General features: G+C 39.6%; 1 protein-coding gene across 1 annotated transcript; it reads left to right on the top strand.

Moving 5' to 3' along the window:
• Positions 1 to 12,042, top strand: LOC134405582 (vomeronasal type-2 receptor 26-like). The gene is made up of 6 exons (XM_063136827.1): positions 1 to 95; positions 628 to 919; positions 2,239 to 3,099; positions 5,580 to 5,807; positions 8,503 to 8,629; positions 11,141 to 12,042. The coding sequence occupies exons 1-6, from the start codon at positions 1 to 3 to the stop codon at positions 12,040 to 12,042; spliced, it is 2,505 nt and encodes an 834-aa protein (XP_062992897.1).
• The last annotated feature ends 218 nt before the right edge of the window (positions 12,043 to 12,260 follow it).

Below are 12,260 nucleotides of genomic sequence, written 5' to 3' on the forward strand. Positions count from 1 at the left end.
ATGATTGGTGGTATTGTTACTCATGCAGGCCTCATTTCCACTTCTGAAAAAACCTTCACTGAACAGCCCCTACCAGCCGAATTGGAAGATCTTGTGTAATGAGTAGTCATTGTTAATTTTCACTTTGAATTACATTTAACACTATTTTATTCCTATTTATGTGTTTATCTATATCATCTTTATCTGACTCTTTAGCTGAACCCTCTCCCATGGTGTCTTACTTAGATGAAGTCCAGAAATTCACATACATACTCCTTTAGTGCCCCTTATCTTACCAACACTCCTTAAATATTTCCTACAGAAGTTCCTCATGTGGGACTCTTGAACAAATATATGGAATTGTGTTGAAGTCAGACAATTGGTCCATCTTTCTCTCTAATCATATTGTCAGCCACTCCCCCAAAGTCTGAGGCATCATTCTCAGACAAAATTCCTTCTGTTTTGCATTATGAACATGCATACACATATTATTTACCCTTGTTACTTTTGTGTAGGTCACTTTAGACTAAAGAGTATATCAAGAAATATAGTATGTAAAGACTGAGAAGATGCAGAAGATGCAGAAGGATAGCAGTAATTCAATGGTGTGGATTATTCTTCTGATACAGAATGTAACTCTCTTTCTAGTGTAGTGCCTAAGAATTTCCAAAACATCCTGGCCCTGGTGTTTGGCATAAAGGAGATAAATGAAAATCCTCAGGTTCTACCCAATCTCACTCTGGGTTTCTGCATCTATGACAGCTACAACAATGCAAAGAGGACCTATCATGCTACAATGCTGCTTTTATCAGCATTGGAGAGATTGATCCCTAACTACAATTGCAACCTACAGAATAATCTTCTAGCAGTCATTGGGGGGCTGGACTCCCAAATCTCCCTCCATGTGGCAACTATCTTGGATATCTACAAGCTTCCTCAGGTAGGATACCAGTCTCCATATGTGTAGAGTGGAATGGAATAAGTGTAGAGTGAGGTGGAATATTAGCCATATCCTGGCTAAGAAAAACAATCTTTATTGTTCATTCATTAAATGTATATATATATATATATATCCCCTACAGACATGCACATTCTCTGTCTCTCTCTCAAATACACACACACACACACACACACACACACACACACACACACACACTTCAAAACTATATTCAGCTAGCGTCCTAGAACTTGAATAGTATAGCATGTCCAAAATATTAGTAGTACTAGTAATAGCAGTAGTAGCAGTAGCAGTAATACGAGTTGGACCTCCAAGTCAATGATGCTTTGTAAAGTATACTCTATTCTATTCAGTGTCCAAACCAGGTTTTATGTCTCTACCAACATTCAGTCACCATGCCATGGCCAGTGACTATTATTAACAGTGTATCATGGGCTCCACTTCTAAATATTTATTTATTTATTTATTTATTTATTTATTACATTTATATGCCGCCCCACAGCTGAAGCTCTCTGGGCGGTTTACAACAGTGATCAAGCCATTAATATAAATATTGAGGTCCATCCCACCCCCAAAACTACTTTTGAAAAGATATCCCTTTTCCTTAATGGACACTGGTTCTCATTGAAGGAATGCCCAAAAGCTCAGCAGTTCAATAGATTATATCCAGGTCAGGAATGCCTTGTTGGGCCTTAAATGCCTACTTACGTACAAACTCAAATGCACATACGGAGGGCACAAGGGGAAACTGTGCTCTTTTCAGCTCTAAGGCAATCCCTTAGTGTTTTATGTAGAGCTACAGGAAATAAGAATTGTCTGCTCTTAGCACATCAAAAACATCAAGTTCAACTTGCACTTTCTGTGTAATTAGAAATGCTGTCATCCTTGGTAAGATTTTAGTTGAGAACAATATATCCAAGATTTGCCTCCTGAAAAACTCAAATGGTACATGAAAGCCAGCCACAGATTTGTAGCATAGCAACAATAATATCTGCTTAATTTACGAGTTAATGCTGCTAAACTGTTACTTGAGGAAAATTCATTTGAATTAGGTCATCTGAAAATGGAGATTGTACATAAAAGTTAACTGATATTAACTGCCTTATAGTGAACCTGAGAAACTCATTAGGTGGGTGTAGGTCAGCTTTCCTTTCTCTTTTGTAGCAGCCAGCCATGAATTTGTAGGCTAGAAACAATATTTGTTTGGCTAACATGTTTCTACAAGAACTACTGACATAAATCCTATGAACATTCAAACCTGGAGGGTAGATGTGACACTTATTGATTCCCCACATCTCTAGATCATATATGGTTCTGCTCCAGTAATGAATGATAAGACCCCAGGCCTTACCTTCTACCAGATGGTCCCTCAAGAAGTCCTTCAGAATATGGGGATTCTTTCTTTACTTCTGCATTTTAGGTGGACGTGGATTGGGATGCTTATTATGGATGATGAAAATGGAGAAAGATTTGTGCAAACTGTGTTTCCATATTTCTCCAAGAAGCATGTCTGTTTTGCCTTCATAGAAAAAATACCCAAATTCAGACTTATCAGTGAATTTTCTGGTATGTTCAAACATGCGGCAAAAATATATGATCAAATGATGGGCGGCAAAGTTAATGCATTGGTGGTCTATGGTGATTCTTATTCTCTGGTGCTTTTGAGATGGTTCAAATATTTGCCAAATATAGAAAAAGTAACTGCTAACCCCAAAGGTATAGTATGGATAATGACAGCCCAGGTGGAGCTCACTTCCTTGGTCTACCAAAAGGATTGGGATGCAGAAATATTCAATGGTGCTCTGGCCTTAACAACTCACTCCAATGATCTACCAGGATTCAAGCCATTTCTGGAGAGCAGAAACCCTTCCAGTATGAAAGCCGATGGATTTATCAAGGATTTCTGGCAACATGCCTTTGGTTGTGCATTCCTAGATCAGGTTCTGGGCAACGAGGATGAGAAGGTTTGCACAGGGGAGGAGAAGTTGGAAAGCCTTCCAGGGACCTTCTTTGAAATGAGCATGACTGGCCATAGCTACAGTATCTACAATGCTGTCTATGCTTTGGCCCATGCGTTGCATGCCATGTCCTCATTGAAACTCAAAGAGAGAGCAATGGCAGGTAGAGGATGGCTGAAGCTTCAGAATCAAGGTTCCTGGCAGGTAATTTATTTATTTATTTATTTATTACATTTCTATACCGCCCAATAGCCGGAGCTCTCTCAACAACAAAATGTTCTCAACAACCTCAGATGGAAGAGCAACATATCTGTGGGTGTTACAGCAGGCCGTTAACGGAGTACGCAATGCTATACCAAACGTTACACAATCTCACATTGTCACCTTTTTTCCTGCATGAGGAAGAAATGAAAAAAAAAAAAGAAAAGTATATATTTAAATCAATCTCCTGCACTTTCCTCAAATCAGCCATGTGCAAGCTCTTTGGTGAAAGGTTTTTGCTTCGTTAAGCTGTGCTTATATTATGGAAGGAATGTTAGGGGTTTAATAGTGTCCGAATAAACTTTAGTCATTAGATGGCATTGGATTTAATTTTACTTTCATGAAGTCAGGAGTTTTCTATTGCCATTATGTCATTTAAAACACACACACACACATGAAAGACAGTAAAAATCTTGCCTAAGTTCCTGATGGCTGTGCCCTCTAACACTTCCATTACAAGGGAACTCATCATTAAATCCACAAGCCCTACCATCTACCTGACACATATAAACATAGCTCTTCCCACTAAGCTAAATCCCCTCCTCCTCCTTCCTAATTGCTCTGAAAAGGCAGAACTAAGTATATTATGATGGACAACATTTCTTTGTTTCTTTAGAGGAAAAAAAAAAGTCAGAAACCTACCATAATAACCCCCTACCCTTTTTTCTCTTTCACTATGCTGCTATGGTGTGGGGTGCAGAAATACCAATACCAGAATCACCTAACAAAGATGTATAAACTGAGCTACAGGGTGGATGTGAGAGGATTTTGGTTCTGTTCAATGGGTTACTATTTCTTTGCTATTGATGGCACTATTGTCCACAGAGGCTGGTTGCTGGACACTCATGAAACAGATGTGTTGCCCCCAAATTATGTGTTGACCTCATTCTCATGGCTTTTTGAAAGGGTATAAAAATGCATCTTCTCCATTTAGCCTTTTAAAGTGTGCAGTTTTATTTTTATGGTTTAATGGTTTTACTGGTTTTATTTTTTGCAAGGTTTTATTGTTTTAAATTGTTAACACCACCATGACTGCTTTCTAGCAAATCAGGTTGCAAATACATATTAGAAATAACTAAACACACGGTCACAAACGTAATCAAGATCTGCATGAGCAGTGAAATCTCTGCACCATTCTGTTACTACCCTGCGACAAGACAGCATTCAAAGGGGTTTCATCATGTTCTAATGTGGAACTGAGTGTCATGCCCTGAATTCAAGAATATATATATATATATATATATATATATATATATATATATATATATTAAAGGAGTTTGTTGTTTCCTTCAAGGTTCATCAAGAAACAGGATCCAATCCTTGTTTTTGTGGTTCCTGATGATCACTTGTGCTAGAATCTCCCCAACATTCATAAACATCTACTTATCCCCCTAATATTGTCAGATTTGAGCAAGAATTCTTTTGGCTTTGATATGATCAGTCAGAGGTCTGCAGGAGGCAAATACAGTGGGAGCACTCAGCTTGGCACAGGAAGGGGCACTCTGCGGCTTCGGGCCAAGTGACCAGCCACTGTGGAGGAACAGCCATCAGCATTTGAGATGGCCCTCACATTCCCCAGATATAAGGCACATTTTAAAGGGATTCTCAGGCTTTTCAGTTACTTGGGCCACAGCTAGAACTAAGGTTTATCCTGGGATCTTCCAGGGATCGCCCCTGCCTGAGCACTGGATCCCCTGTGTGTCACCTAGATGAACAGGTTTGACCCCTGGACGATCCAGGGATAAACTTTAGGTCTAGCTATGGCCTTGGACTCTTTCAACAGTGACTGTACATAGATCCTAAAGCGTCTAGGATCTTTGGGGTGTGGCAGGAATCTCTGAACAACAGGCAAGATTTTCAAACTAAATCAAGTACATACAGGGAAATGTGCAGGCAACCAGACAATAAGCTAAAGACAGATCTTGCCTGGAAACACAGCATGCATAGATAGTCTAAGAAAATAAAATAATGCAGAGGTGGAGACCAGGCTACTCTCCTCAACCAGGCACAAATCCAATGAGACATGATGGAAAGATCCAAGGAAGGAAGCCATGGGGACCATCAATAGAGGTAGGGAAAAATCATTCACTCCTAGCAGCTGAGTAAGCTATCCAAACATTGGAGGGCCCACTTCCAGTACTAGATTTTGTGCAGTTAGGGCACTCTTTGTAAGCATTTCATCAATGACTCTGATGTGTGGGTGAGGACAGACATTCTGAGACCTGAACTACATGACTACCAATATGCCCCTGAACTTCTTTATGAATAAGAATACTAAAATTAAGAATAGGCATGTGTTCAATAAATTCTCTCCAAAACTAAATCATCTTGCTGTGACATCATTCATCGAATGCCATGATGCCTTAATATTAAGTATCCACATTTAGCCTTTTCAAAACTCTTGCTTTTTCCTTTTAATCAAGCTCTATCACTTTCTTGGAGGTGTCTCTTTTAACAACAGTGCTGGAAACAAGGTTTCCTTTGACCAGAGCGGGTCTCTAGTTGCTGGATTTGATGTTATCAATTGGATCGTATCTCCCAACCGATCTTTTCATCGCGTGAAAGTTGGAAGTGTGGATCCACAAGCTCCTCCAGACCAGGCTTTAAGGATAAATAAAGAGGTTATAATATGGCACAGCTGGTTTAACCAGGTGAGATTCATTTATTTATTTGATGCGTACCCTGTCTTTCTACCAAGAAAATGGCACTCAAGGTAGTGGGCATTAATAGGGACTCCAAAGAAAATAAATGAAAAAAATGTATAATAACACACAATTAATAATGCAAGACTAATAGAATAAAATCAGCACCCAACCCAAAAGACCCACTTACATGCCAAAGGCCTGCTCGAGGTGGGGGAAGGTCTGTGCCTGCTGCAAGAATGACAGCAAAGAGGGAGCCAACCTAGCTTCCCTTGGAAGGTAGTACATAGCCTGGAAGAAACCACGAAGAAGGCAATATCTTGTATTACTCCCAATGCAGATTCAATGGCAGAAGGTCTGAAAGAAGGGCCTCTCTATATATTTATATTAGGGCTGTGCACCGCCTCAGGCTGAGGCACCGAATCCGAGACGAGGCGGGCTGATTTGGTCTGACTCAGCTTGGTCCCAAGCCAGTTCCTGCTCAGACCAAGGTGTCCCAAAGCCAATTGGCCATAGATGTACTAAAGGTACTAAACTATGGTGGCCATAGAGGTACTAATAACTCAGAGGCCCCACGATAACTTAAATTTGCACGCAGCCTGGTTTTTTTACCTGTGTTGCTGGCGACTGAAGCCAGCAGAAGTGAGGTGGTGGTGGAGGAGGAGGCGCCAGCAGGTAAGTGGGGAAAGGGGGCTTTTCTGGGTGCCAGCTGTGCAGCTGGCAACTAGAAAAGTCCGAGTCACCTCGGGGGCCCCAAATCTAATCTCAGCTTTGGCACCGAGGTGAGTCGGGCAACCCCTGAAGTAGGCTCCAATGCAGATCGGGGCTGCTTCAGGGGCTGCAAACTGGCCTCTGAGGCAGATCGGGGGTCCCTGCACAGTCCTAATTTATATGAATACAATAATGTTTATTTTATCATTTCTATTTAAATGACACAAATATAATGTCGAATTTCTAGGCACTGCATGTAGTGTTCCAACTTCGTTTTTAGTACATTTGTTAGTGTTATATAAATGTAGAGAGTTATAGTTGACATAAATAAGTAAATAAAATCAAAAATAATTGTGAGGCCATCTTTCAGTCAGTCATTTTGGCAATATGTACTTTGATTCATATAGATTCCCAAAACGATTTCAGTCATGATTAAGAAAGAAATATGTGCTAAGGTCTATATATGAAAACATTGTCACTATTTGAATACAGAAGCCCTGTTTCTTTAGAATATAATACTGAAAATAAGATGAGTTGAATTGAGGCTTAATCATACTTGGACAGTCCTGCTGGGATCAATGCGAGTTATTATTTCTAACATAGATGCATAACCTCTAAATGGACAAAATGATAATTCCAGTATTCAGAAATGTCCTGAAATGTCCAAACAAACTTTACTAATGAAAAACAAGTATTGTGTGAAGTCCATTTAGGAAGAAAAATTGAGAATATATTTATAAAGAATTTTTCTATTTATATAAAGTGTTGTAATTATAAAACAGAGATCATGCTATATCATATTCATTGACTTAATACAGAAAATAAGCTACAGCCTGTGTCAATATCAAGCACTCACTCTTGTCCATTCACATATAACTTTTTAAAAAGTCATCTTTGGGTTACAATTTCAAATAAATAAATTTTAAAAAAACTTTTAAAAAGTCATTATCATTTTATTTTTATATTTTTAATTTTAAAAAAACTTTTTATTGTGAATATCAACAAACAGAACAGAAAATACATTGTGAAAATTTTTTAAAAATACATTGTATATATAAAATTATCATCATTTCCATTGTATGTACCGTTCCCCCCCACCCCCAAAAGGGAGAGAGTTATACGTAGGTTTCAAGAAAAGCAGACCAGGTATCCATATATTTATCCACTTGCAAGTTGCATCTATATAACACTCATTCAAAAGTTGATAATGTTATTAGGTCCTCGATCAATTGCATTATGGGAGGTGTGAATTTGTCCTTCCAATGTGATAGTATAAGTCTTTTGGCTGCCATAAGGGCTCTGATGATCCATCTGTGCTGACCACGGGCTCATCTACACCAAGCAGGATATTCCACTCTGAAAGTGGTATGAAAGCGGTATATAAAAGCAAGAGCCACACAATTGCTTTATAGCGGTATTGAAGTGTACTGCAGGATCTACACTACCGTTTTATAGTGGTTCTGAAGTGCACTGACAACTGTTGGGACCCATTACATATCTACACTAAGCAGGATATAACACCATGAAAGTGGTATGAAAGCAGTATATGGGAAGTGTCTTATGGGTCCAAAAAGTTGTCAGTGCACTTCAATACTGCTATAAAGCAGTAGTGTGGCTCCTGACATTTACATACCACTTTCATACTGCTTTCATAGTGGAATATCCTGCTTGGTGTAGATGAGTCCCATGTGTTAACTTCCAAGAAGCTGATAGGTAATTTAGGAGGAGATGCACATTATTCCATATTATAGATTGTTTCAGTACTAAGTTCATCCTTGTTATAACCTCCTCCCAAAAGGGAGCAACTACTGGGCATTGCCAAAACATATGAATTAAAGAAGCATTAGATCCATTACATGGATTAGATCCATTAGATCCATTACATCCATAAATGTGGTTCCCCTCTTTATTTTATTAAAACATGGAAAGACCCCAGAAACATAAGGATGCCAAATTCATGATTATCTTTCTTCCCTTTTTGTTTATGAATTAGACACAGCCTCTTTCTTTATGTACTGAAAGTTGTCGTCCTGGTACAAACAAGCAATTGCAGGAAGGAAAGCCATTTTGTTGTTATAATTGCAACCAATGTCCAGAAGGAAAGATTTCAGAGCATGAGGGTGAGTTGGTCAGATCACATTCCACCATTATAACAAAAAAATCAGGGGGCAGGAAGTTCTATGGCTAATACTGAATAACAGTACAATGGACTGCTCTGAAACTTTTCAGTTTAGGAGAGGTGGGATGGAGGACGGTCTGCGACAATTTTGAGGTAGAAGTGGATTATTTATAAGATTTTAAAGTTTGATGAGTGTGAACAGTATTGTCATTTGGGGTTTTTACCTACCCCATAGGGTTTATTGAGTGTTAACATTTCTCCATTTGTACAGCATTTTTAAGAAAATAGTTTTCATTTTAGGTGAAAAGAAAGGTGTAGTATGTGCTTTTGCAGATACAGATCTAAATACTATGTAGATTTTTTTTGAGGGGGGAGTGTATTTTTTCACTCCGTTTCAGCTCATGGAATTTCATAATTTCATATTTGCAGGATGGAAGAAGGAATAGAATGGAGTATGGGTTAGACCTCTGTTAGAAAGCCAACATGTCAACCCTTTTTGACCCTGATGAGCCACTATAGGGAGTGTATGGCAGAGAGGTATTGTGAGGAGAGATTCTGAAGAGACTTCACAGGGTCAAACACAATTATCTCCTAATCACATGCGGTGAAAGACTGTGTGATAGTATTACCTATTTCTTTGTAAGCACATGCAGCCAAACAGTCCTCTACCTTTCCAGCACCAAATTCCACCCCCCCCCCCATTTAGTGGAACAGTGTTTTTTTAAAAAAGTGAGAAAATATCTGATGGACTCAACTTTGAATGGGTGAGAATAACTCTTGATACACTGAAGCCAAACTTTCACAGCTGTCAGAGTTGGATGCAGAATGCTGGCCCTTTCTGAGGTAGTATGAATGAAAAAAACAAAAAACAAGCAAGGTTTGACTTTTTGGAGACCTATTAAGAGAGCCAGCAGATCTACAACATTTGTCAAGTTCCAAGTTAGTATTGCAAAATAATTTATCTAGGGTGACCGTATGAAAAGGAGGATAGGGCTCCTGTATCTTTAACAGTTGTATTGAGAAGAAAATTCCAGCAAGACCCTGCCAAAGGAAGTGAGGCAGGTGGCTACCAGGAGGAGGGCACCCCGGCTGTGGAATGAGCTCCCTAAGGAGGTTCGCTTGGCACCTATATTATGTGCTTTTAGATGCCAGGGGAAGACCTTTTTAGTCTCCCAGCATTTTAACAGTCTATAAATAAATTTTAACGGTGTTTTAAATTTGTAATTTTGCATTGCTGCTGTTTTTATCTGGTTGAGCTTTTATATTGTATTTTATATTATGGTTTTATACTGTTGTTTTATACTTTGAATGTTTTTCATTTTTGTGAACCGCCCAGAGAGCTCCAGCTATTGGGCGGTATAGAAATGTAATAAATAAATAAATAAATAAATAAATGGGGAACCTGGTGAAATTTCCTCTTCATCACAACAGTTAAAGCTGCAGGTGCCCTGCCCTCTTTTAAATCTGGTCACTCTAGTATAGCTCCTGCAGCTTTAACTGTTGTGATAAAGCGGGAATTTCATTAGGTTCTCCATATATTAGGGTGACCATATGAAAAGGAAGACAGGGCTCCTGTATCTTTAACAGTTGCATTGGAAAGGGAATTTCAGCAGGTGTTATTTGTATGCATGTCACACCTGGTGAAATTCCCTCTTCATCACAACAGTTAAAGCCACAGGAGCTATACTCTAGTGACCAGATTTAAAAGAGAACAGGGCACCTGCAGCTTTAACTGTTGTGATGAAGAGGGAATTTCGCCAGGTTCCCCATATATACAAATGACACCTGCTGAAATTCCCTTTTCTATGCAACTGTTAAAGATACAGGAGCCCTGTCCTCCTTTTCATATGGTCACCCTAATTTATCTGGATCTGTCTTTCAGCACTGTTGGAATGCTGCAGTAGGTACAGAAAAAAAAGTTCACTACTTAATATTTGTGGGATGCCAGCCACTGGTACTGTGATCTCCTTGTGTTTAAAAATGAAGATGTTGCTTAGATCAACAAAGTTCTAAGGCACTCAACCCATTCAGGATGGCATGGGCAGTTATTTGGGGATTATGGCCTGGCATGAAATCACCAGCCCCAGACAGCAGTGCACCCACCAAAACCCCCAATGAGCAGCCATTATATGGAAAACCGGGAGCACATCCTGTCTTGTAAAAGCCCTTTTGTGCACATGTCAACTATGAAGGGGCCATTTATGCAAGATTATAGGTTGCATTGGATCATTTATGCCTGTAATCTTGCAAAAATGGATCCATCACAGGCACTATTTGTGCACATGGGCCTTTACAAAAAGAAAATAAAAGGATGAACTGGCATTTGTATTCAAATGGTGCTTCAGCGAGAAATCAGGCAGCTGCTCACGATTCACTAGGTGCCTGAAGACTGCATGGTGGGGGCCAGGCAGCCAGCGGGGATCTGGTGAGCAGTGCATCGAAAGGAAGATTAATAAAACAAAAAGACTGAAAGCATATTTATTAGATCAAGATCACAACTTTTCTATTTCAGACACAGACGACTGTCATACGTGTCCAGAAAAAAAGTATCCAAACGAGAACCAGGATTTCTGTATTCCCAAGATTATAACCTTCTTGTCTTATACTGAGCCTTTGGGTCTCAGTTTAGCCTTCTTTGTTCTTTCCCTTTCTTTGCTCACAGCTCTGGTGATAGGAATATTTATGAAACACCACAACACTCCCATAGTCATTGCTAACAACCGGGACCTCACCTATGGTCTCCTCGTCTCCCTCCTGCTCTGTTTCCTTTGTGTGTTCCTATTCATTGGCCAACCGCAGAAGGTGACGTGTCTCCTCCGACAAACCACGTTCGGCATCATCTTCTCAGTGGCTGTTTCCTGTGTGCTGGCAAAAACCATCACTGTGGTTCTGGCTTTCATGGCCACAAAGCCAGGATCCAAAATCAGAAAATGGTTGGGGAAAAGGCTGGCCAGCTCCATTGTTCTTTCCTGCTCCTTTATTCAAACTGGCATCTGCACTGTGTGGCTGGCCATGAATCCTTCTTTCCCAGATATCGACATTCACTCAGTAGCTGGGGAAATTGTAATGGAATGTAACGAGGGCTCTGTGACTATGTTTTCCTGTGTCCTGGGCTATATGGGCTTCCTTTCCGTTGCCAGCTTCACTGTGGCATTCTTTGCCCGGGAGCTGCCTGACAGTTTCAATGAAGCCAAGTTCATCACTTTCAGCATGCTGGTCTTTTGCAGTGTTTGGTTATCCTTTGTCCCAACCTATTTGAGCACCAAGGGGAAATACATGGTAGCTGTGGAGATCTTCTCTATCTTAGCCTCCAGTGCTGGATTGCTGGGTTGCAACTTTTTCCCAAAATGTTATATTATATTATTGAAGCCTGAGCTGAACAACAGGGAACACCTCATCAGAAGAAAAGAATAAAGAATTTTAAGTGTCTATTCTTTACTATTATTTATAATCTAAGATGTGTATCTGTATAATGAAATATTACTGAAAATCTCTCTGTTTGTTTCTGCACTATGTACATTTTTGAGAATGTACATTTTTGAGGAGATTTCAACATTTTGCCAGCTGAAATTATCACTCAGGACGCTGAACCAATTTTGAACTGTTTAAAAGGAAACAATTGTGTATGTACA

The sequence above is a fragment of the Elgaria multicarinata genome, chromosome 11, assembly GCF_023053635.1.
Source record: "Elgaria multicarinata webbii isolate HBS135686 ecotype San Diego chromosome 11, rElgMul1.1.pri, whole genome shotgun sequence".
Classification (NCBI taxonomy): domain Eukaryota; kingdom Metazoa; phylum Chordata; class Lepidosauria; order Squamata; family Anguidae; genus Elgaria; species Elgaria multicarinata.

Excerpts from the sequence above, each read along its gene's own strand:
- LOC134405582 (XM_063136827.1), top strand. The coding sequence starts at position 1 with ATGATTGGTGGTATTGTTACTCATGCAGGCCTCATTTCCACTTCTGAA. Across the intron at positions 920-2,238 it reads ATATCTACAAGCTTCCTCAG|ATCATATATGGTTCTGCTCC; the intron begins GTAGGATACCAG and ends CCACATCTCTAG. Across the intron at positions 5,808-8,502 it reads GGCACAGCTGGTTTAACCAG|ACACAGCCTCTTTCTTTATG; the intron begins GTGAGATTCATT and ends TTTATGAATTAG.